General features: G+C 40.4%; 2 protein-coding genes across 2 annotated transcripts in view; both read left to right on the top strand.

Annotated features, from left to right (window-relative positions):
• LOC115221742 (transmembrane protein 209) overlaps positions 1–16,751 on the top strand; it is a 30,084-nt gene extending 13,333 nt beyond the window's left edge. The window contains exons 6-16 of the mRNA XM_029791958.2: positions 1,770–1,875; positions 3,069–3,155; positions 4,561–4,736; positions 5,764–5,826; positions 8,042–8,138; positions 9,014–9,139; positions 10,901–10,995; positions 12,728–12,842; positions 14,153–14,250; positions 14,945–15,018; positions 15,992–16,751. Of these exons, the coding sequence (XP_029647818.1) occupies positions 1,770–1,875; positions 3,069–3,155; positions 4,561–4,736; positions 5,764–5,826; positions 8,042–8,138; positions 9,014–9,139; positions 10,901–10,995; positions 12,728–12,842; positions 14,153–14,250; positions 14,945–15,018; positions 15,992–16,043 (1,089 nt within the window). The 3' untranslated portion in view covers positions 16,044–16,751. The remainder of the gene's footprint in view (positions 1–1,769; positions 1,876–3,068; positions 3,156–4,560; positions 4,737–5,763; positions 5,827–8,041; positions 8,139–9,013; positions 9,140–10,900; positions 10,996–12,727; positions 12,843–14,152; positions 14,251–14,944; positions 15,019–15,991) is intronic.
• Positions 16,752–22,465: 5,714 nt separating this feature from the next.
• The window catches only part of LOC115221500 (nodal modulator 1), a 48,567-nt gene continuing 43,936 nt past the window's right edge, over positions 22,466–27,096 (top strand). The window contains exon 1 of the mRNA XM_029791698.2: positions 22,466–22,727. Within this exon, the coding sequence (XP_029647558.1) occupies positions 22,596–22,727 (132 nt within the window). The 5' untranslated portion in view covers positions 22,466–22,595. The remainder of the gene's footprint in view (positions 22,728–27,096) is intronic.

The raw sequence follows: 27,096 nt of genomic DNA, 5'->3' as shown, positions 1-27,096 counted from the left end.
CTCCCCCAAGTATGATATTTTGCGCTATGCCTACCCCCAAAAAAGTCCCCCACCACCACTCCTTTAAACCTGCCTAAATGTATAAATGCTAATACAATTCTTGTTAAATAGCTTCCTGAAGATTTCTCTTGAATGAAACAGTACTAGTCCTGTAGAAGCTCCTTCTATATAATAAATTAATTTTACTCTGCTATGTATTGAGTACCTTACTTACTGTGGTTAACCCCGGATCAACCCGGGACCTACATATATATATATATACATATATACGTATATATATATATATATATACTTTATATAATTAGGGTTCAGCAAAAAAAATTTACTTTACCACATACTGAACTTTTAGAAATAGCAGCCAAAGAATTTAGCTATTTCTTCTACTATAAGAAGAGTCTCCCAGACAATGTATACTCAAAAACATTACAGATGGGTATAGAGGGAAAAATAACGAAAGATCACTTGTAAATTGATTAATTGAGAACGCGTTTGTGGGTTAGTTAGATATAGGGAGGCTAGAAATACATACCTATTCCAACATTCCTGTCATCAGCCCAAGATTTCGTTAATTTAAATATATATATATATTGATATATTTCGGAATGGTCATATTGTCAGTTTAGTCAATAAAAACACACGCACTATATATTTGGTGTTATTTTGCTTCAGTGATATTTATTTTTTACATTAATTTTAATCTTATTTCGGCCAGAGTTCTTTCGTCACACTCCTGTGACCGCATCAGTGGTCCTTTGCTTTCTTCTTTCTTATTTGTGTGTCTCTCCCTAATAACCGTCAGCCATTTTGTATTTCTATTGTATGTCTTCATTTGCTCATGCTTATATCTCTATGTGCGTTTATGTTTATTTAGTGCGCAAATAAAGACATACAATAGAAATACAAAATGGCTGACGGTTAGTAAGGAGAGACACAAACAAATAAGAAAGAAGAAAACAAAGGACCACTGATGCGGTCACAGGAGTGTGACGAGAGAACCCTGGCCGAAATAAGATTAAGATTAATGTAAAAAATAAATATCACTGAAGCAAAATAACACCAAATATATAGTGCGTGTGTTTTTATTGGCTAAACTGGCAATATGACCATTCCGAAATATAACAATGTCTGTTTCAACATACGACTTCACATAAAAAATCTTACACAACAAATATTTAAATGTACAAATATTTAAATGTAGGTGCAGGAGTGGCTGTGTGGTAAGTAGCTTGCTAACCAGCCACATGGTTCCGGGTTCAGTCCCACTACGTGGCATCTTGGGCAAGTGTCTTCCGCTATAGCCCTGGGCTGACCAATGCCTTGTGAGTGGATTTGGTAGACGGAAACTGAAAGAAGCCTGTCGTATATATGTATATATATATGTGTGTGTCTGTGTTTGTCCCCCTAGCATTGCTTGACAACCGATGCTGATGTGTTTACGTCCCCGTCACTTAGCAGTTTGGCAAAAAGAGACCGATAGAATAAGTACTGGGCTTACAAAGAATAAGTCCCGGGGTCGATTTGCTCGACTAAAGGCGGTGCTCCAGCATGGCCACAGTCAAATGACTGAAACAAGTAAAAGAGTACTATATATATATATATATATATATATATATTATATATATATATATATATATGTGCACACATTCATATACATTATTCTTTGTCCTGCCTCCATAACTGTAAATGCTGTCCACACTAAAGCTTGGAAACCCAATTACTGCAGTAAGTAACGAGTAGTTATTAACTCCTTTTTTTTTTATTTTCTGTAGAACGACAGTTTAAACACTTCCTATCGTCTTAACGATTCATCACGCTATGATTCACCGAACCAAAGTGGTCTGAGAGCAAGACATGTCACATCTTTAGAAATTTCTGGTATGTTGGAGTTTTAACTACCCCACCCTTTTCTTTTTTTTTTATTTTCTCACAAAATCTTTACTCTTAGCTTTCAAGAAACACTGCAGTGTATGGGCGCGTATGGTTGATTGGTTTGGCACTGTGTATGTGTCATGGTTGATTGCTTTTTTTTTTTTTTCTGTTGTACCATTGTGCAGTGTACCCTGGAGCACAGCATTCAGGATTCATTCTGACCAGAAAAGCTAAGGAGTGGAGGGTTGCACGGAAAGCAAGTTTCCTGCCAGGTCTTGACTCTGCTCTTACATGCCCCCATTGCAATTGTGGATTTTGTGCCAATATTGTCCCAAATAAGCCACCTCTGAACCCACAAAGTGTCATCATCATCATCATCGTTTAGCGTCCCCTTTCTATGCTAGCATGGGTTGGACGGTTCAACTGGGGTCTGGGAAGCCAGAAGGCTGCACCAGGCCCAGTCTGATCTGGCAGTGTTTCTACAGCTGGATGCCCTTCCTAGTGCCAACCACTCTGTGAGTGTAGTGGGTGCTTTTTACGTGCCAGACGAGGCTGGCAAACGGCCACGATCGGATGGTGCTTTTACATGCCACCAGCACGGAGACCAGACGAAGCTGGCAACGGCCACGGTCGGATGGTGCTTTTTACGAACCACCGGCACGGGAGCCAGTTAGGGTGGCGCTGGCCACGGCCACGTTCGGATGGTTTTCTTACGTGCCACCGGCACTGGTATCACAGCTACAAATTCCACTGATGTTGATAGATTACGATTTTGATGGTCATCTTCAGAAACATGATGGAAAAACCTAATAATGGTTTTAGAAATTTTGTCACAAGACCAGCAATTTCAAGAGCTGGGAGCTAGTCAGTTACATCGACCCCAGTACTCAACTGGTACTTATTTTATCGACCCTGGATGGATGAAAAGAAAGTCGACCGTTGCGGAATTTGAACTCAACATGAAGATGGATGAAATACCACTTTGCCCAATGTGTTAACGATTCTGCCAGTTCACTGCCTTAAGTATTGAACTAATAATAATATTGTACAGATGGGTCGTGGTTGATTGATTTTGTACTGAGCCCAAAGTTAGAAATATTTAAATTGTGGAATCCACGGCGATCACTCATTATTTTTGTTTTTGGTTATTTATGTTTGTTTCCCCATTTAAAAAAAAATTTTTTGTTTTTATGTTTAAGATAATCCGTTTGAACAAATCACTGACTTGAAGGCATTGAGTCAATATTTACGAGAAGAAGAACAAAAAGAGAACAGAAGTCAACTGAGTAAGTAACAAAGTTGTGGAATGTTCTGGATATGCTGCCTTTGTAGGACTGGTTTAGAGAATATTGATTGACTGGGGCAGTTAGAGGTTCTCTCGGCTTGGTGGTGATCGGTACCTCACTGCCATCACTACTACTACTGCCTCTGCCATACATACATATATGCCCGAAACTCTGATGAAGCTATTGGGTGATACTCAAGCACTCAACTATGAGTGCATTGCATCTTATAGCAGAAACAGCTGCAAGCCAATGAAGTACATTATATAATTTCTTATTCCTTTATCATTCTAATTTCTTGTTACTGTTCAGTACTTTGTACTTCATTCTGAAGCATTTGTATAATGAGTTCTAACACCAGGTTATAAGTATTGCTATGCTTAAGTGAAATAACAACACAGACACACACATGTCGTTGTTTAATGTCCGCTTTCCATGCTGGCATGGGTTGGACGGTTTGACTGAGGACTGGCAAGCTAGTGGGCTGCACCAGGCTCGAATCTGATCTCACAAGGTTTCTACAGCTGGATGCCCTTCCCAATGCCAACCATTCCAAGTGTAGTGGGTGCTTTTTTACATGCCACAGGCTCCACTCATAGAGAAGGGGAGATAGTTGCAGATAGATGAGGGAGTGGTAGATAGACATGTATCAAACAGAGAAGGGGTTCTCAATCTGGGGTATGCTAGAGAAGTTATGGAGTAAGGGCAAAGTAATGCCGATGTAGGATGATATTTGGTTCATAACCACATGGTTTCCGGTCCAGGCTTGGGTGGCTCAAGGCTATAGCAAAAGACACCCAAGGTGTCATGTAGCAGGATTGAACTTGAAACCATGGGGTTATGAAGCAATCTTGCATCCTTTGCTCTTATTCCATAATTTCTCTTGCATACCCCAATTGGAGAACCCCTTCACTATTTGGTACACGTTTAACTTAGGAGCACTCCGTTGGTTACGACAACGAGGGTTCCAGTTGATCCGAATCAACGGAACAGCCTGTTCGTGAAATTAACGTGTAAGTGGCTGAGCACTCCACAGACACGTGTACCCTTAATGTAGTTCTCGGGGATATTCAGCGTGACACAGAGAGTGACAAGGCCGGCCCTTTGAAATACAGGTACAACAGAAACAGGTAGTAAGAGTGAGAGAAAGTTGTGGTGAAAGAGTACAGCAGGGATCACCACCATCCCCTGCCGGAGCCTCGTGGAGCTTTTAGGTGTTTTCGCTCAATAAACACTCACAACGCCCAGTCTGGGAATCGAAACCGCGAGTCCGCTGCCCTAACCACTGGGTCATTGCGCCTCCACACACATTTATCTACCACTCCCCTATCCACTTGCAGCTCTGTCCCCTTCTCTGCTGTTACCCTCCTGTAATATTTAATGTTCTGCGTTGACCATAAATTTGTAGGTTCTCCAGAGACCCTGTCCAGTAGCAGCACATCATTCTGGAACTACGGCCGCTCAGCCAGCGACAGTACCTGTGTTCTACGTAAATACCAGTACCAGGTGGCCGCTCGTACTCCACAGTCTTCGACCACCACCAGAGACACAACCCAAGATGTTTTTTCCTACACTGGTAATGAGGTAAGATCAACTTTTATCATCATCATCGTCATCATTGTTAATTAGGTGGTGAGCGGGCAGAGTTGTTAGCAGTTGGGACAAAATACTTTGCAGCATTTCATCTGTCTTAAGGTTCTGGGTTCAAATACTGCTGGGGGTCAACTTCGTTTTTCATCCTTCCGGGGTTGATGAAATATTCTACCAGTCAGGTTCTGGGGTTGATGTAATCAAGCAGCTCCATTTCCCTAAAATTCCAGACCTTGTGCCTATAGTAAAAAGAATTGTTATTATTGAGTGAGAGAGCAGCACACACCACCAAAGTGATGCTGGGGTACAAATATATGAAGCTCAATATTCCAATAATGACCACTCATCTGATAAGGGTGCACCAGGTGCATGCATCATAACCATATGTGCGTAACATGGTGACTTCATATCAAAATAAACAGCACATGACCTTGTAGGTGAGGCCCAGTTAGAATTTTTTTCAGTTGGAGAAACCCATCCAGCTTAAAAGATCCCTGAATAAAGCTTGTTTAAGGATGATGAATGATGTTTCCAAGGGTGAATTATTCAAACCCCAAAGAATCCCTCTCAACACATGACTATGATGCTCCCCCACTACTTCTGCTCATGATCAGAGATGCACATATTGTCAGCCACTTTGCCTTTCACCCCTCTTTGTGCTCTGAGTTCAAATCCTGTTGGGGTCAGTTTGTCCTTCATCCTTTTGGGGTTGGTGAACTAAGGACCATTCTTGTATTTTGGGTGGGGTGTGGTCAATTCTTCCCATTCTCCAACACTTTCTTTCTGTCTCTCTGTCTCTTCTTCTGGAAGAAACCATTTGTGGTCCGATCTGAAGAGAGTAAAGGGCACGACCAGGTCTAAAATACCCAAAACATGCTGTGTGCCACAACGGTGCCTGTATGAATCCATTAAGGAGTTAAGGGCCCATGGAATGGTGGCTCACCTCGTGGCAGGACAACTCTTATGTTGCATTTATTTATTTCAACTTTTTGATGATTTCTTTACCTTTGGTTAATTCCAGGTGTGGAACCGGTTTTCTGTGAGTGAAGCAAATCTTTATCTCTGGACAGAACGAATACGAAAGGTGAGCTTTTATTTTTCATTTTTCATTTATTTAGTTTCAGTTTTGTGTTTTGTTTGATGATTTCTGGTTAAGACCTGGCAGGACAAGTGAGACCATAACCCGTGGCCTCTACCTGGGATGTAGCCAGCTCACTTATGCATATCTTTCCTTCTCGTGACACAAACCCTACTTGTGAAGACCTGTTGAGGCAAGTGAAAATCGAAATCTTTCAACATAAATGGAAATTGTAGCTGAGATACCAGTGCCGGTGGCACGTAAGAGAACCATCCGAACGTGGCCGCTGCCAGCACCGCCCCGACTGACGTCCGTGCCGGTGGCACGTAAAGCACGCCATCCGATTGTGGCCGTTGCCAGCCTCGTCTGGCACCTGTGCAGGTGGCACATAAAAAGCACCCACTACATTCTCGGAGTGGTTGGCGTTAGGAAGGGCATCCAGCCGTAGAAACATTGCCAGATCAGACTGGACCTGGCGCAGCCTTCTGGCTTGCCAGACCCCAGTTGAACCGTCCAACCCATGCCAGCATGGAAAACGAACGTTAAACAATGATGATGATGGAATAAACAATGTTTTACATCAACAAGGTACTGGGGTTCTAATTGCAGACCTGGTTTTGAAACAAAAAAGACAAGGGCTTTGGTTTTGGATAAGGTTTTAATTGAAACACTTACAGGTTCCAAGAGTTAATAAAATGAATATAAAATTCTGCAGAACCAGCAGCTGGTTACAAACATACATAACAACATCCTGTATTCTTGTAATGTTCACTTTTCCATGCTTGCAAGGGTCAGATGGAGGTAAATTTCCTGAGGCCAGATGCCCTTCTTGTCAGCAATGGGTCAGGTGTTGGATGTTAACTTTCAACTTAGTCAATAGCTTTTGAAAATAATATTTTTTTGAATCTTGGATTGTCATTTGGTCAATAAAACTAGAGGTTCTGGCTATATTGCACTTCTTTTAATTACCATCAATCAGTTAATCACTTAACTCATATGAGTCTTTTCCTCATTGTCTACAATTTTATCAGTGACAAACCCTTTTCTTTTTCCTGCTTCGCCTCACTGGCACTTGTGCTGGTGGCACGTGAACAAAACATCTAAGCGAGGTCGTTGCCAGTGCCACTGGACTGGCTCCTGTGCAGGTGGCACATAAAAAGCACCATTTGAGCATGGCCATTGCCAGTACCACCTGACTGGCCCTACACTCTTGGAGTGGTTGGCGTTAGGAAGAGCATCCAGCTGTAGAAACTCTGCCAGATCAGATTGGAGTCTGGTGCAGCCATCTGGTTCGCCAGACCTCAATCAAATTGTCCAACCCACGCTAGCATGGAAAGCGGACGGAAATGATGATGATTATGTTTTAACAATATTTATAGTTTAACCCTTTCATTACTGTATTTCTGTTGAGATGCTCTGTGTTTCTTTCAATTACTTTAAATATAACAAAGAATTTAGTAAAATTACTTAGGTATCATAAAGTTAGTGTTATGAAAATAAATTGTGATTAAGGTTTTGTGGAAGATTTTAATTCAGAACTTGAGAAAACAAGACATTTGTACTACAGAGTCAGAGGTGGTTTCAGCCAGGTTGGTATCAAAAGGGTTAAGAATTGTTTCTCTATTATATATTTTAACTCTTTTGTTACCATATTTCTGTTGAGATGCTCTGTGTTTTTTTTTAATTAATTTTAAATATAACAAAGAATTTAGTAAAATAACTTTGTTGTCATTAAGCTAGTGTTAGGAACATAAATTGAGACTAAGGTTTGGTGGAAGATTTTTATTCAAAACTTAAACTTATGCAAACAAGACATTTGTACTACAGAGTCAGAGGTGGTTTCAGCCAGGTTGGTATCAAAAGGATTAAGAATTGTTTCTCTATTATATATTTTAACCCTTTTGTTACCGTATTTCTGTTGAGATGTTCTGTGTTTCTTTCAATTACTTTAAATATAACAAAGAATTTAGTAAAATGACTTAGTTATCATTCAGCTAGTGTTAGGAACATAAATTGTGACTCAGGTTTGGTGAAAGATTTTAATTCAAAACTTTTGAAACTGAGATATTTGTACTCAGAGCCAGAGGCAGTTTCAGCCAGGCTGGTGTCAGAAGGGTTAAAGCCTTTTGATTATGTGTAGCTGTGTGCAGATGTGTGTGTGTGGTGTTTGTTTTAATTCTTAAATGTTTTCTGTATGTCTGTTTCTTATTTCATGTTCAAGTGGGTAGCGCTGACCATTGTAGCTAAACTGGCCAAAGAAATCCCCAGTATTAACAACTGCTTGAAAAGAATTGGTAGTGAAGATAATTTAATTGGAGGTAAGTATATCTCTTGGTTGACGAAGGCATTGGTCTGTCTATGTTCACCCAGTTGACTTTCTATGCATGCATCTAGCTTAGCTGCTTATCACTCTGCCTATCTGAATGTATATATATATGCAGCTAGCTGTCTATGCATCTGGCTACCAGTGTATGGACTGGCTACTTAACTGTCTATGCATCTATCTAGTTGGTCAACTCTTTAATCTATGTATCTAACTAGTTAACTATCTGTGTATATGTCTAGCAAACCAGTTACCGATGTATATACAGGGTGCAGTGAATAAACTGTTGTCTAAATTATGCAAGAATGAAAATAACACTGACATCTCATTTTAACATATATATTTACCAAAATTACATAAAAATATCCTGAAATACCAAGGAGTAAATTTATTCAATAAAATCACCATTGACTTCAACCACGGTCTCCAGACGACTTTGGAACTTCCTGCAACTCTTCTGGACAGTATCCTTGTTTAAGTTGTTGAATGCTGATAATCCTTGCCTTCACTTCATCTTTGCTGTTACAAGGAGTTTTGTTGGGTTCTCCTGCTTGTGTGGCATGGTGCAGAACCCTGTTGCCAGACATAGGGTCTTCCAGTAGCAACCCTCTTCACCCAGGGCAGCACTACCTCCTCCAGGCACTTGATGTAGGCCTCTGTGTCGAGTCTGAGGCCGTATGGGAAAATGAACTGAGGCACAATGTCATCATCCAGCTAGTTAACTAGTTATGCATTTATCTAGCTATCTATGTATATCTGTCTATCCATCTCCATTGTTCATATCTCTATCAACCTGCATGCCTTCCTACTTACCTGTCAGTCATCAATTTACTTCTCACTCAATCAATCTGGTGCTTATTGCTTTTCCAGAAGTAAGCATTGCCAACCTGAAACAAGTTGTACTGACCAAAGGATCTCTTGTACCAACCTTGAATTCTGTAATTCCATTCCTGGATTTGACCTCGAATCAGGAATATCTTGTTAAAAGAATATATGGTAAGTTAGCGACAACAACCGTGGCTCCTTATTTTAACAATTAACATCAGATATTTCTTCAATTTAAGGTACAGTTCTTTGCTTGTTTTTCCAAATTCATTGGCATTATACACAAAACGTTGGAGGGAACAGATGTGACTCTACAATAAAGTAGCTCTGCCTGTGTTTAGGACATCCCAGGTAAACCATTGCAACAAACGTCTCTGTGAATGTGCTCTCACAGGGCTCCCTTAACCCTTTTTGATACCAGCCCTTCATGAGACTGACCCTGATTCTGTGATGCAAATTTTCTGCTTTATGCACACGTGTGCACACACAATTGTACACACACACACACATGCAATGCACTTTTTTTTTCTTCCAGTTTCCATGTCCCAATTTCGTTTGCAAGACTAATTGGTCTCTTCGCTGGGCCTATAATAGAAGACACTTGCCTGAGGTGCCACACAAAGGCACCCACCCCAAGACCCCATGGTTCTGAATCAGGCATCTTAACCGTGTACAGCTACAATTACACCAACATTTGTGAGAATTTCCAAATGTGTCATTAGCTTAGATTTTCTGTTACTTTGGATGCTTTCAATCCAAGAGTTTGTGAAGGGGCATGGCTTAGTGGTTACGATATTCAGCTCACAATCAGAGGTCGTGTGTTTGATTACAGGCAGTGCATCATGTCCTTGAGCAAGATACTTTATTTCACTTTATTGCTCCAGAATCCACTCAGCTGGCAAAAATGAGTCATACCTGTAATTCACAGGGGGCCAGCTTTGTCACATTCTGTGTCATGCTGAATCTCCTGGAGAACCACATTAACCCTTTTGTTATTGTATTTCTGTTGAGATGCTCTGAGTTTCTTTCAATTGATTTTAAATATAACAAAGAATTTAGTAAAATAACTTTGTTATCATTAAGCTAGTGTTAGGAACATAAATTGTGACTAAGGTTTGGTGGAAGATTTTAATTCAGAACTTATGAAAACAAAACATTTATACTAGAGCCAGAGGCGGTTTCAGCCAGGTTGGTATCAAAAGGGTTAAGAATTGTTTCTCTATTATATATTTTAACCCTTTTATTACCATATTTCTGTTGAGATGCTCTGTTTCTTTCAATTAATTCAGAATATAACAAAGAATTTAGTAAAATAACTTAGTTATCATTAAGCTAGTGTTAGGAACATAAATTGTGACTAAGGTTTGGTGGAAGATTTTAATTTAAAACTTATGAAAACAAGACATTTATACTACAGAGCCAGAGGCAGTTTCAGCCAGACTGGTATCAAAAGGATTAAGAATTGTTTCTCTATTATATATATTTTAACCTTCTTGTTACCAAATTTCTGTTGAGATGTTCTGTGTTTCTTTCAATTAATTTTAAATATAAGAAAGAATTTAGTAAAATAACTTAGTTATCATTCAGCTAGTGTTCGGAACATAAATTGCGACTAAGGTTTAGTGGAAGATTTTAATTAAAAACTTATGAAAACAAAACATTTGTACTCAGAGCCAGAGCCGGTTTCAGCCAGGTTGGTAACAAAAGGTTTAAGGGTTTGCATGTCTGTGGAGTACTCAGCCACTTGTATGTCAATTTTATGAGGCACTTCCATTGATCGGATCATTTGGAACTCTCATCATCATAATCAAGTGTTAGTTAATTCTAAGGTTTTCTGTACTTATAGTCTAATTAATACTCTACACCTTTAATACCGACTCTTTTCTCTTGACATTATTTATTTTTGTACAATTTTTTTTTTCTTCACTTCAGAGCTTGGCAAAGATGGTTGCATGAGTGAGTTCTGCTGGAATCAGGGAGGTCATTATGGCAAAGAGTGGGGGGAGCATTTACCAAATGATGCTTCGGTGAGTATTAGAAATATTACAAACAAAAAAATAAAATCTATTATTTGCATTGTGCAGCATTTTACCTCTCATTTTTGCACTCAGACCCACTGCTAGACCGGATTGGAGCCTGGTACAGCCTTCTGGCTTGCCAGCCCTCAGTCAAACCATCCAACCCAAGCCAGCATGGAAAGTGGAGATTGAACGATGATGATTATAATATATATTATATATATATATATATATATATATATACATATCACGTGATCACGTGACCGACCAGTCCATCAGATGTAGTTACACATCGCTGGTCACAATGTGTTCGCATTGTTTTAGCCTTCGAAGGATGCCACCCCGCTGGCTAAGCGAGCAGGCCAACAGAAGAAAGAGAGAGAGAAAGAGTGGTGAAAGAGTACGGCAGGGATCACCACCATCCCTGCCGGAGCCTCGTGGAGATTTTAGGTGTTTACGCTCAATAAACACTCACAACGCCCGGTCTGGGAATCGAAACCGCGATCCTACGACCGCGAGTCCGCTGCCCTAACCACTGGGCCATTGCGCCTCCACATATATATGTATGTGTGTGTGTGTGTGCAGTGGATTTTGAAAAATTATAACATATAAACAAGAGGCATGTTCTTTATTGCCTCGTATTTATATGTTAGCCTTGGCTTCCTGCTGAAGAGAGCTTCGCCAATTGTAAATTATTTTATTTACAAAAGATTGCTTGAAACTATGCATAGTCCAGGAAAAATAGGGTAAATGTTTTTATTTTCCATTCCCTTTCAAAATTACAACTGTTAGTGGTTTGTAGTTTAACTACTCTTTCTAGCAAGTCATATGTCCTGTTATAGCCATCTCTTATGTGTTTAAATGTACACTGTATTTATATCATCATCATCATTTAGCGTCCGCTTTCCATGCTAGCATGGGTTGGACGGTTCAACTGGGGTCTGTGAAGCTGGAAGGCTTCGTCAGGCCCAGTCAGATCTGGCAGTGTTTCTACGGCTGGATGCCCTTCCTAACGCCAACCACTCCGCGAGTGTAGTGGGTGTTTTTTACATGCCACTTGCACAGGTGCCAGACAGAGCTGGCAAACGGCCACGAACGGATGGTGCTTTTACGTGTCACCGGCACGGGGCCAGGCGATGCTGGCAACGGACACGAACGGATGGTGCTTTTACGTGCCACCGACACAGGGCCATTCATAAAATGATGTGATGATAAGAGAAACTGTCAGTCAATAGCCCGTGGCCTCTGGTGATGGTGATGTTGGGGAGAGAGAGAGAATGAGGAACTATCAAGTGATATCAAGACAAGTGACACTAATGCATTCACACACACGACAGGCTTCTTTTCAGTTTCCATCGACCAAATCCACTCACAAGGCTTTGGTCACCCTGGGGCTATAGTAGAAGACACCCAGGGTGTCATGCTGTGGGACTGAACCCAAAACCATGTGGCTCTGAGGCAAACTTCTTAACCACACCAACACCTGCCCATGTGTGTGTGTGTGTGTGTCCCTCTTTGTCTAGACATCGCTTTATAGTTGTAAACAAGCCTCACTGTCATACAAGTGGTGTCATTCATTCCCAATTATCTTTGAAAACATGACCTGTGATGAGGAAATATTACCTTGCTCTTGAGGACAGGGAAGGCATCCAGCCACAGAAAATCTGCCTCAACAAATTCTTTCTGACCCATGCAGACATGGAAAAATGGACGTTAAAACCATCATCTTTTTCCCTTTCAGCTTGTCATGCATCTCTTTTGCACATATATGGACTCTCGGCTTCCTGTTCATCCAAAATTTCCAGACCAGCGTACCTTCAGTTCGCAGTATTTCATGAAAACCCCAAACAAGCCTGGTGAGTGTGTTCTTGGAATTCTCCTATTTTTTGGGGGACCCTATTTCTGTTGATGTGGGGCCAAAGTGGCTGGGCTGGGTAAAATGCCTGGTAATTTGTAGCTCTGTCCCTCTTATAATCTTTTGCTTTCTTCTCTGCTTTGATATGTACCAGTAGTACCAACAGGAGATCCTTCATTTAGTCACTTGATTTACTTATGTAGTAGCCAAATCTCCCTCAAATCGTACATCCTACATTGATGACAACACTAGTTTTCTCTGCTAAAAATCATAGTCGAATCTCCCTCAAATCACATGTACTGTCTTAGAAGAGGACACATTCAGTATAATGTGGTTCTTTAATGTTGAAGGCACATGGCTCAGTGGTTATAGCATTGGACTCACAATCATGAGGCAGTGAGTTCAATTCCTGGACCAGTCTGTGTGTTGTGTTCTTGAGCAAGACTCTTTATTTCATGTTGCTCCAGTTCACTCAGATGTAGAAATGAGTTGCGATGTCGCAGGTGCCAAGCTATATCGACCCCTTTACTTTTACCCTTGGATAACATGGGTGGTGTGGAGAGGAGAGGCTGGTATGCATGGGTGACTGCTGGCCTTCCACAAACAACCTTGCCCAGACTTGTGACTCAGAGGGTAACTTTCTAGATGCATTCATGACCGAAGGGGATCTTTACCCTTTATGAATGTGTGTGTGTTTTTATTGAACACTTACATAACAAAACTATCCTGTACTCTTACTCTTTTACTTGTTTCAGTCATTTGACTGCGGCCATGCTGGAGCACCACCTTTAGTCGAGCAAATCGAACCTGGGACTTATTCTTTGTAAGCCCAGTACTTATTCTATCGGTCTCTTTTTGCCGAACCGCTAAGTGACGGGGATGTAAACACACCAGCATCGGTTGTCAAGCAATGCTAGGGGGACAAACACAGACACACAAACATATACACACACACACAAACATATACACACAAACACATACATATATACGACAGGCTTCTTTCAGTTTCCGTCTACCAAATCCACTCACAAGGCATTGGTCGGCCCGAGGCTATAGTAGAAGACACTTGCACAAGGTGCCATGCAGTGGGACTGAACCCGGAACCATGTGGCTGGTAAGCAACTACTTACCACACAGCCACACATCTCAATTAAACATGCATCTCACACAATGTAATCATTGATCAAATTTCCATTAAATATACAAATTACAGACACACAGACACTTATGTGTGTGTGTGTGTGTAATATTGAAATTATTCTAAAATTTGTGTCTGCAATTGTTTTTAATTAATCTCTCTTTCTCCCTCAGATCTCACCAAAAAGTCCAATTTTTACATCTACCAAACAAACATTAATCCACCTCATTTCCAGGTGACCATTGGAGAACATGTTTATAATTTACCAAAGGTAAGTAGAGCCATCCAGGTAAATTACATTGTCGTTAGTGACACATTAATAATTATTATAAAACAAAATACTAGTCTATGGAATCTAGTGGATTTCAGCAGAAATACGATGGCAAAAAGGTTGAAAATACTTCCAGTGTAAAAAAGGTGGGGCTTTTGTCATGTTCAGAAAATGAGAAATGGGGGGGGGGGGACCCTGTAATTTTTAAAGGGTTGTTGGATAGTTACAGGGGACTGGTTCGATAGGGATTCAGACTGTCAACTGGAAATTCGGCACACTGGGCCCTGTCATTAGCATTGAACTTTGTCCATGGTGAAGGCAGTCATGTATCAATAACCCAGTCTACCTAGCTGTAAGTAGGCACCACTGCTACATGATACCTGCAAGGTGAGTGAAATACTACATGTTAATGTGGGAAGGCAGCTGAAAGACGCGAAGAGATTATGGAAGAAGTGATGTGGTCAGATGTGTTTGGACATTGGCCAACACGGATGAAATAGATGACAGGACACCAAGGGGTGCAGGGGTGTTTTACTGGACGGCTGACCCTTTGATCCTCAAGGCTTATAAAAAACAAACAAAAAAAATGCAGACATTGACATGATGATGATGATGGTGGTGGTGGTGGTGGTGGTTTTCAAATTTTTCAAATTTTGTTTCTTTTTAACATAATTTCAATTCTCTTTGAATACAGGGTAGGAATAACATGTTCCACGCTCTACTCTTGTTCCTCTATCACATCAAAGCAAAGGAACATGGAATGCTAGGGTAAGTCGAAGTTTGGCATCATTTCACTCTTTATGTATTCTTCACTTTTCATTAAAAAAATTCTTATATACATCATTTATCATTATATATATATATATATATATATATATATATATATATATATATATATAATCTTCTTCCTTTCTGTTTTTCTTTCCCACCCTTTCCCTATTCTTCTCCTCTCCCCTTCACCATTCCCTCTCTCTCTCACTCTTCCTCCTTGACTCTCATTGCTCACACATGACCAACGACTATCCATCTTCCTTTCTTCCACTTCCTTCCTAAAGATAAGACATACTTTTGCCTGTCTCTTCTCAAAGCTCGTTTTTCCCAGCGTTCACCACTTCACATCGTCTTGCCTTAGCAGTCCTCACCATTTGTTTTTACTGTTTTGTTCTCACTCTCCTGTTTTTGTTACCACTTTAACCCTCCGCAAAAAATCCCAAATTTTATTTAATTTGCTTTGCAGAAAGGACTGTTTCAACGAAGTCACATATTGTCCTTACCTTCGAAACACAGAGTAGATAAAACAGGGAACAACTGATGAAGGGAATGTTCTTTATGTTGCCCCTGTCTCCTTTCTCTGTTTGTTTCTTTCGTTGTTTGAAAAGAAGTTTGTTTTCTATGTTCTTGTTTTCCATTTTGTCTATGTTTTTTTGATGTCCTCTACCCACATATGCCTGTATATATACATATATATGTAGGTATGTACATATATGTATGTATACATGCATATATTTATATATTATTTTGTGACCGCGTGTGTACCGTTGGCGATTTTTTTCCTCTGTCTTCCCTTCTATGTTTCTGACGAAGAGCTCTGCTCGAAACGTTAAATCCTCCTTCTTCCCTTCCTTCCTGAGCATCCAATAATACTATATTTGTTCCACGTCCTCGTGTTGTTTTTTTTTTTGTGCTTTCTTGTTTGGATTAACTTTATATGTATATAACCGTTTCTCTGTTCTTTTTTCAGGAGAGTCAACTTAGGATTGTCTGGTGTGAATATAATGTGGATCTTTAATTGAAGCACCGTATCACCCATCACCTTCCTTGCTGGATGTTCCTACCTGGGACTGAACTCACGACTCAGGTGCATTTACATCATCACAATGTGGCACACCTGTGTACAAGAAATACTTCTCACTGCTTCTGTCTTCCAAAGAACCAATATCAATTTTTTTGACTTTTCTCTCTCTCTTCATTTATATATTGGGTTGGCTAAAACGTCTATTTTGGGGGTTTTTAAAGCAAAAATCAGACACAAATTTTAAACAAAATGTGTTATGTTCTACGAATGATATAATTACCATTTCGTTCCAGAATCCTTCTGCCATCTGGTGGGCTGATCCATTATTTCTTGCTCAAAGAATTTCCTGTCTTTACTGGCAAAAGTTCTTACACCCTCTTCAGGGAATTTCAAAGAGGGTGAAACAGAGGCGGGTGGAGATCTGAAGGACCAAGGGTGGGCGAATGTGGAGGGAGTGACAAAATTTCTCAGCCAATCCCCAGTAGCTTCTATTTCATCTGCAAAGAAGTGTGAAAACCGAGTTTGGTGCTTCATGCATTTCTATACAAGATGCCAGAGTGGATTGTGGATGCCACTAAAGAGCCCAAATTTGGTGTCACACTTTATTGTGCCTCCCTTATAAATATCTATGTATGTATGTGTGTTTGTGTGTATGTGTGTTTGTGTATGTATGTATGTATGTATGTATATATGTATGTATATATGTATCTATATATATGTATGTATATATGTATGTGCATATGTATGTATGTATGCATATATGTATGTGTGTTTGTGTGTATGTATGTATATGTATATATGTATGTATATATGTATGTATGTATGTGTATATATGTATGTATTTATATGTGTGTATATATGTATGTATTTATATGTATGTATATATGTATATATGTATGTATGTATGTGTATGTATGTATTTATATGTATGCATATATGTATGTATGTATATATATGTATGTATGTATGTATATGTATGTATGTATATGTATGTATGTATATGTATGTATGTATATATATGTATGTATGTATGTATGCATATATGTATGTATGTATATATGTATGCATATATGTATGTATGCATATATGTTTGTGTGTATATGTGTATGTATGTATGTATATATGTATATATATATATATATATATATATATATATATAAGGGAGGTACAAAGTGTTGTTAGTGGGAGACAGTATTGCTACAGAAGAAAATGTATTTTTGTACACAACTTTTCTTTGAGGTTGTTTAGAATTAATCTCATGGAAATGTGTGTGTGTCTGTGTGTGTAATAAAAACATCTTTGAAGCAATGTACAGGATTTTGATTTTATGCAGAAGGCTTATTGTAAACTTCCTTTATATATAAAAGAAAATCAAAATTTTTATCTAAAACTGTTTTGTCTTGATTTTTATTTCAACCTCATTGTAACGCATAAAAGTGTTGATTGTTTTAATGGAACCATTTTCAGACATCATACTCATTCAACGACCCCGTTCCATGCTGGCATGGGCTGGAGGGTTTAATATGAACTGACGAACATCCGAAGCCAGTGCTGCCTCGACTGGCTTCCGTGCCGGTGGCATGTAAAAAGCACCATCCGAATCGTGGCTGAAGCCAGTGCCGACTCGACTGGCTTCCGTGCCGGTGGCACATAAAATGCACCAATCCGACCATGGCCGTTGCCAGCCTCGCCTGGCACCTGTGCAGGTGGCACGTAAAAAGCACCCACTACACTCACGGAGTGGTTGGCATTAGGAAGGGCATCCAGCTGTGGAAACATTGCCAGATCAGACTGGAGCCTGGTGCAGCCTTCTGGCTTCCCAGATCCCCGGTCGAACCGTCCAACCCATGCTAGCATGGAGAACGGACGTTAAACGATGATGGTGATGGTGATGGTGGTGGTGGGTGGTGGTGGTGGTGGTGGTGGTGGTGATGGTGATGATGATGGTGGTGGTGGTGGTGATGGTGGTGGTGGTGGTGATGGTGGTGGTGGTGATGGTGGTGATGGTGGTGGTGGTGATGGTGGTGGTGGTGGTGGTGGTGGTGGTGGTGGTGGTGAACCAGAGGACTGTACCCGACGCCAGCACCTGCTTTGTAGTGCTTTCTAGTTGTTGAGGACTTTGGTGCTGATATGGTAAGATGCACCGAGTACACTCTGTTGACTTCTTGGTGTTAGGGAGGGCATCCAGCTGTAGAAGCAGTGCCTGAATGAAACAGCATCATCATTTAATGTCTGTTTTCCATGATGGAATGGGTTGTACGGTTTGACTGAGGTCTGGAGAGCCAGTGGCTGCACCAGGCTCCAGTCTGATCTGACAATGTTTCTGCCGCTGGACGCCCTTCCTAACACTAGACCTGTGAAACTGAGTGAGATTGTAGTCGTGGCTGATCATCATCATCATCATCATCATTGTTCGACTGTGGTCGAGACAATGGAATTTACCATGCTACGCCAGACTTCACGGTCCATCATGGCATTACGGAGGTCCTGTTGCTGGATGCCTGTATCCCTGGAGATTACATCAGTGTAGGAGAGTGTGATGTAATCTCCAGGTATACAGGCATCCAGCAACAGGACCTCCGTAATGCCATGATGGACCGTGAAGTCTGGCGTAGCATGGTAAATGCTAGTGGCCGATGCTAGTGCCGTCTGACTGGCAGAACGTAAAAAGGTACCATTTGAGCATTGGGCCTCATGAAGGTAGTGACAAGTGACCAAGACCCTTGGTGATACACTTTGTTGATGGTCTAGGGCTTAGGGGCGGGAGACCCCAGACCTTGGGAAAAATAAAAACTTTGGTTGTCTTGTAATCGAGGGTTCTTTGTTGATGCCCAACACCACTAAGAGGTGGCCCTCGAAGTCACTGGAAATGGAGATCTCCAGGTCCAAATTCTTGGACTGCATACACTTTGCTTGTGTTGCTCTGTCAAGCCAAGTGTTTCCATAGTCATGGCTGATGCTGGTGTCAGGTCAGTTGCACATAAAATGCACCCACTACACTCTTGGAGTTGTTGGCATTTGGAAGGGCATCCAACCGTAGAAACCTTGCCAAATCAGGTTGGGACCCAGTGTAACAGTCCCCCTGCCATCCCTGGCTTACAAGTTTTCAGTCAAACTGTCCAACCCATGCCAGCATGGAAAGTGGTCTTTAAACGATGATGATAATGCAACCATAATAGGAATACTAATAATGGGTTTATTGTGTACAGTGTTCTGGGGCACTACAGCTTGCTGGAAAAGGTTAAAAGAGGGACAGAAAGCTGCTATAAGTCAAGTAGGGAGAGACAGCAATGAATACCTTAACCCTTTCGTTACTGTATTTATTTTGAGGTGCTCTGTGTTTCTTTCAATTAATCTTAAATATAACAAAGAATTTAGTAAAATAACTTAGTTATCATTTAGCTAGTGTTAGGAACATAAATTGTGACTAAGGTTTGGTGGAAGATTTTAAATTCAAAACTTATGAAAACAAGACATTTGTACTACAGAGCCTGAGGCAGTTTCAGTCGGGTTGGTAACGAAAGGGTTAAATACATGCACAGTAAACAATGAAATACAAAAAAGGCAGGAAAGTGAACAGTAAAAGAATTGTGAAAAGGAAAGAATCGCAGGAGGAGCGTTGGTGAATTTTGGAAAGCATGGAATTTTTGGAGGATGCTCTGTTCTGACAACCGATGCAGGTAGTTTGTTCTGTGTTTCAACCTAAATATATATGGCCAGAAGGCACATAGCTTAGTGGTTAAGGCATTCGGCTCACGATTGTAAGGTCGTGAGTTCAATTCCCAGTGACACCTTGTGTCCTTGAGCAAGACACTTTATTTCACGTTGCTCCAGTCCACTCAGCTGGCAAAAATGAGTTGTACCTGTATTTCAAAGGGCCAGCCTTGTCATGCTGAATCTCCCTGAGAACTACGTTAGGGTTACACATGTCTGTGGAGTGCTCAGCCACTTGCACGTTAATTTTACGAGCAGGCTGTTCTGTTGATCGTATCAGCTGGAACCCTTGTCGTAACTGACAGAGTGCTCCTATATGGCCAGACAAGGGTTGCCAATTTAATATGTTTAACTTATAAATTTGCATACTCAACGGAAATAGAAATTTTGAATAAAACAGCTGCACCAAGAAATTCTTCGTATGGTCCTAAGGCAAGGTCTGTAGAAGACGACTGCATCCCATACGTTCTGGTAGTCTTTTCTTTGAGTATTTTAGTCATGAAACCCATTTTGTTTTCAATTTTGTATGTGAAATTTTCTTGTGAAGAGGATGCTGCTCTCTTCCTCCCCTTTTCTTCAGAGGTAACGGAGAAGGGACCTTATGAACCGAACCATCTAAGTAGTATCATAGCTACCCACACACACCACCACACCTGGCAATGCTATGCACCAGACCCCACTGCATACACAATATATGAGTGTGCCATAGCATACATAAATTAGAATTGGGTCCCAGGGCAAGTGCCCTGTGTGCCCATGACCTTAGATGGCATTGGCTTTAAGCAGTCCTTGTTGACCCGTCACATTGCAATGTAAGTGATGCAGAGAAAGAAGTGGTTAGCTCCACCATACATAACTTTACTCTTTTACTTGTTTCAGTCATTTGACTGCGGCCATGCTGGAGCACCACCTTTAGTCGAGCAAATCGACCCCGGTACTTATTCTTTGTAAGCCCAGTACTTATTCTATCGGTCTCTTTTGCCAAACCGCTAAGTGACGGGGACGTAAACACACCAGCATCGGTTGTCAAGCAATGCTAGGGTGACAAACACAGACACACAAACACACACACACATACATATATATATATACATATATACGACAGGCTTCTTTCAGTTTCTGTCTACCAAATCCACTCACAAGGCTTTGGTCGGCCCGAGGCTATAGTAGAAGACACTTGCCCAAGATGCCACGCAGTGGGACTGAACCTGGAACCATGTGGTTGGTTAGCAAGCTACTCACCACACAGCCACTCCTGCGCCTATATAACTGGTACTTTATTTATTGGTCCCATAAGAATGAAAAGCTAAATTGATACCTCAGTAGGATTAGAACTCAGAACACAGAGAGCAAAACTAACAACACTAAGCTTTCTTATCTGATGCTCTAACGACTACCAATTCACCCCAATATTTTCTTAACACTATTTGATTAAATTCACATAAGATTTGAACTCAAAAACACACATTTACAAAATAAACTTGTTAAAGTGACCATTCAAATCTGGTTGTATATATTTAGTTTGAAGTATTTCAGTGAATGGAATAAACTGCCTAAATTGGTGGTTAGTGGTCACGGTGGCATGTGAAAAGCACTAGCCAAACATGTTGATGCCAGTGCCGCCTGACTGGCTCCTGTGCTGGTGACACATAAAAAGCACCCACTACACTCTCGGAGTGGTTGGCGTTAGGAAGGGCATCCAGCTGTAGAAACATTGCCAGATCAGATTGGAGCCTGGTGCAGCCACTGGCTCTCCAGACCTCAGTCAAACCTTCCAACCCATGCCAGCATGGAAAACGGACGTTAAACGCTGATGATGATGATGATGATGAAGGTGGTGAGCTGGCAGAAACGTTAGCATGCTGGACGATATGCTTAGCAGTATTTCACCCATCACTACGTTCTGAGTTCAAATTCCACCAAGGTCAACTTTGCCGTTCATCCTTTTGGGGTCAATAAATCAAATTTGCTTTTCATCCCGTAGGGGTTGATAAAATAAAGTAGACATGGCCTGGGGGCCAATACTGGCTGAAACCTATCTAAGTTACCAATCAAGTACTGGAGTCGATGGTATCGACCACCCGCTTCTCTCAACATTGCTGGCCGTGTGCCTAAATCAGAAGCAATCATCACCACCACCACCACCTCATCCTCCTTCTTCTTCCTCCTAGGCTGTTCTCAATGTGAGAATATATATTTCTTTGCTACCCACAAGGAGCTAAACACAGAGGGGACAAACAAGGACAGACAGACGGATTAAGTCGATTATATCAACCTCAGTGCGTAACTGGTACGTTATTTATCGACCCTGAAAGGATGAAAGGCAAAGTCGACCTCGGCGGAATTTGAACTCAGAACGTAGCGGCAGACGAAATACCTATTTCTTTATTACCCACAAGGGGCTAAACATAGAGAAGACAAACAAGGACAGACAGACGGATTAAGTCGATTACATCGACCCCAGTGCGTAACTGGTACTTAATTTATCGACCGCCGAAAAAAATAAAAGGCAAAGTCGACCTCGGCGGAATTTGAACTCAGAACGTAACGACAGATGAAATACGGCTACGCATTTCGCCCGGCGTGCTAACGTTTCTGCCAGCTCGATATAGAAATGCCTGTAATTCTAGAAAGTTTTTTCTAATTAGCCAAGGGGACACAACTCTAGTGCGACTACTTAACCGGCGGAAGTGCGCTTCCCTGGTTTCTATTTCTGATTTTCCTCTCCTCCAGACCGAAGTTCCTCTCCGTCTTTGCTTCGTCTCGTCTCCTTTGGGTCGACTCCCTCTTTTTTCTCTCTCTCGCCGCATCCACCAGAAAATACCTCTTTTAAACAATGGTGGGGGAAATGCTGACCTGTTTTCTCTTCTTATTTATTTACATTCCCACAAGGTCCCTCTGTGACAGTGTCTTGGGGTGCGGAGGTTTCGTGAAATCCGACGTCGAGATCAATTTCTCTCTCGTTGAGGTGAGTCCCACCACCTTTCTTTCTCTTTATCATCGCAATAATATCATTACTATTATCATTATTAATTGCAGTGTATTGTCAGGCCCCTTTAAGGGTCAGAATCCTCCCTTTCTGTATTTCTTTTGACTCTTAAGTTCTGAGGTTCAAACCACGCCGAAGTCAGTCTTGCCTTTCATCCGTTCATAATACAATATATCGGTCAAATACTTGGATCGATTAGCCTCTCCCCTCAAAAGTACTCCGTTTGTGGCTAAATTAAAACCCATTATTCAAAGGTGGTAGGTTCACAGAACGGTAAGAGGACGAAATGCTTTGCTGGTTCTTTATGTTCTGAGGTTCAAACCACGCCGAAGTTAGTCTTGTCTTTCATCCTTTCATAATACAATATATCGGCGAAATATTTGGATCGATGGTATCGACTACCCCTCCCCTCAAAAGTACTGGGTTTGTGCCTAAATTAAAACCCATTATTCAAAGGTGGTGGACTGAAAGAATGGTAAGATCACGAAATGCTTTGCTGTATTCCTTTTGGCTCTTTATGTTCTGTATTTCGTCTGTTTTTACGTTCTGAGTTCAAATTCCGCCGAGGTCAACTTTGCCTTTCATCCTTTCGGGGTCGATTAATTAAATACCAGTCAAGCACTGGGGTGGATGTAATCGACTTTATCCCTTTGTCTATCCCTGTTTGTCCCCTTTATGTTTAGCCCCTTGTGGGTAGTAAAGAAATATCTTTATGTTCTGTGTTCAAATTCGGCTGTCGCTAATTTTTCTTTTTTAATTATCCGGGGTCGATGATAATAAGTAAAATACCAGACTTGTACTGGGATAATATATATCATGTGTCTCTCCTCCAAATTTCGTACCTTCGTGTCTATTTTAGATACAATTACCATTGTTGCTCCACCGATTATAACAGTTGTATGTCAGAAATGCCAGGACAGCGGACGAAATATCAACTTGGTAAATGTGAAGAATATCCAAGTAATTTCGTAAAAAACTGGCAAGAATATAAAATATAAAAAAACTATGGTTTGCTTTTAATGGAGATTCAAAGGACGAAATCCTGTAACACGTTTTCTGTCGCACCTTGTTCTACGTTCACATCCTGTTGACGTCAACTTTATTTTTCTTTCCACCTTGGGACGGAGATAATAAAAAAGTGCATTTCATGTATTGAGGTCCCTTCAATCGATTATATTCTCCTTGTATTAATTTCTGACCCTCAAGCAATCTAAGATGTTATTTTAGGTTCTGCAAACCTCGAAATCGGGAGCCTCGTGGCCCGTCTCTTGTCAGCGAAGTATATTATTATATAAAAGCTTGTTATAGCAGCAGCTTTGGACTTGGCTCAGAGCCAACTCAAAGAGAACTGTTAAAGAATTATGAAACGTTTCCATAAGGTTTTTTGCTTTTTTTCTTATGAAGATAGTAAAGCACCGGTCCCCCCTCTATCTATCTGTCTGTCTGTCTATCTACCTGTCTGTCTACCACTGTTCCGGGTCAGAAAGGACCTGGGAATAATGATAATGAAAGGGGTGACCCCTCGTTCCTACGACTCCAGAACAACCAAACTGGATCCTCATCATCGGATGCAGTTTAATGTCATACCCAAACATTTTTACAACTTTTCCCGACATAATCATAATCTACAATGTCTAAAATATATCACCAGAAAATTTCATTAAAAATTATGCATTTTAAAGGCAATTTATAGGTAAAACAAGCCGTGGGGGTGGGTGAGCTCAAGTCTGTGGTGATATCACTTAACTTAGGTCACCAATACTTTAGTTGAATACTGTCAATGACCCTAATCTCGATTTTGCTTTACGAATTTGGGGCTGAGTTAGGGTCTCATCATAGAAAATTATTAAACTTATCCATAGGCTTTTTGAACTGATCCTAAAATACTGGCTTTTTCTTGATATTTTTAATATCTTACCAAAAACAACTTTTCATTCTCATTTTTACTTTATGGAGAACCAGTTATCTGTATAATCCCACGAAAGCACAGAATATCTGCTGTGTTGTTTAGCCAGCCAGTGCCCCTTCCCTGGAGCATTCTTTGGGTTTTACGATATTTACCTTTAATCTAGAATATTCTTTGGAATGTTCTAGGTAATAGTAAGTTCGCTTACATGTTTTGGAGGGTGTAGATTACGGTTTTGTTGATAACATTAAAAAAACAGCAGTAATAAATTATATATAAGAGATGTAACGATGTATAAGAATTGGCAGAAAGTATAGATTTTCTGTCTTTGGAATCGCAGCATTAACATCTCTCTGGTAAAGAACATTTCTTTTTCGTTTCGGTATTTCCTATAAGCCATGATATTTTTATACATCCCCCATTTACGACGAAAACTGTTGAGTAATCGCAGATGATAATAATAAAGATAAGATATTGTTGTGATGAAGCATGATTTGGAATAGAGACTTCGTAAATAATATCTGTGTATAGGGTGGAGGTAAACCACACGCACACCACCCGTTTTCGGCGTAACCCTAACCCTAAACACCAATGTGCGTATTCTTTACCTTCGCCCACATTGTATGTATGTATAAATATTTACATGGGCAAATGCACACGTGTGTATACATGTAATGTAATGTATGTGTATATATATATGCAAATACGTATATAATGTGTGGTGGTTTTTGGTTTTGGGTACATATATCGTTGGGACTACTGCTGAAACGAAAACGATCAGGCTGGGAAAATACAAAAATAGACGTGTGTTTTCCGAATGAGCGAAACGAATACGTAAATGCTTTAATGTTATTAAATGGAAATATGATATTTTGATATTGGTTTCAAATGTTGGCACAAGGCCAGCAATTTCCTAGGGACAGGGCTAAGTCAATCAAATCGACCCTAGTGCTCAACTAGTACTCATTTTATTGCCCTCGAAAGGATGAAAGGCAAAGTCGACTTCAGTGGAATTTGAACTCAGAATGTAAACACGGACGAAATGCTGCTAAGCATTTTGTCCGGCATGCTAACGATTCTGCCAGTTCACCGCTTTATATTAATTTAATATTAATATTCTCTCCAAAGTGTATGTGTTTGTCCCTCCCCTACCAGTTGACAACAAGTGTTGGTTTGTTTACGTCCCCATGACTTAGTGGTTTGGCATAAGAAATCAATAAAATAAGGACCAGACTTTAGGGGGGAAAAAAAAGGTACTGGGGTAGATTTGATTTGATTAAACCTGTCAAGATGGAGCTCCAGCATGGCCGCGACTGAATGAAGTAAAAGATAAAAGAAAAGTATATACTATGTCTGAAAAAAAAATTGGGGTGGTCACAGCTGGAAGACCTTTTCTCTATAGTTCTATTCAATCAGGGCAGAACTGGAATTAAGAAATAAATATTTTCTAATTGTTCAAATCTGAACTTATTAACTCATATTTGCTTGTTAAGTTTTTGTGTCAAAAACATGAAAAACTACCAAATCTAAATATTATTAAATCTGATTAAAATATTTTTAAATGCTGCCAATATTTTCTCCACCCTTTTTAATAACACGTCGTCATTCACTTATTTTACCCAGTCATTGAAATCTGTATCACCTACATATTATATACACTTGTTATAATCCTTGAGATTAGCTTTAACCGAGCAGATTGTATAATCTGTTTGGTTAAAGCTAATCTGGATTAAACTGGTTCTCTGAGCCTGCAGCCTCTGTCGAGTTATGTCAACGGTATGTCTAGGTTTGACATAGTCTCCTGTCACCGACTGGACTTTTTGTGACATAGTTTTGGGCGATAGAACCTGTGGATTAGATCAAATTATTTTTTTTTATTCAAAATGAAAATGTTTCCTTATCATAATCTTGTTGGCAGGTAGGACCCTATTTCTTATAAAAGCTGATTGCAGAACACAGTCAATTACATATGGTCATTGTTATTGTTTTAACGTCCACTACCTGTGCTTGCATGGGTTGGATTGAGTTTATTGAACCAGATTTGTATGACCAGATGCCCTTCCTGTTGTCAACTATCACCTGTTCCCAAGCGAAGTAATATTTCTCCATAACTAGACCTGGTTCTCGCAGACTATTGGTGATGAAGGACACAGCTTGTATGACGGGGTCACTCATCCCACAATGCCAAGACAAGGGGACATGCACAAGCTTCTTTCAGTTTCTGTCTACCATATTTGCTCACAAGGCTTTGGCCAGTCTGGCCCATGGTGCCACACAGCTGGACTGAACCCCAAACCATGTGGTTTAGAAGCAAACCTCTTAACCACTCAGCCACGCCTGCAGTCATAAAAGATAATTACTATAATTTTGAGATTATGAATTTCTTCCTCATTTTTGAATTTTTAATTTTTTCAATATTTCAACGAATGAAATCTTTACTAA

Source organism: Octopus sinensis, linkage group LG18 (assembly GCF_006345805.1).
Source record: "Octopus sinensis linkage group LG18, ASM634580v1, whole genome shotgun sequence".
Taxonomy (NCBI): Eukaryota; Metazoa; Mollusca; class Cephalopoda; order Octopoda; family Octopodidae; genus Octopus; species Octopus sinensis.
The sequence above is the reverse complement of the archived record's forward strand: the minus strand, read 5'-3'. Positions and strand labels throughout refer to the sequence as shown.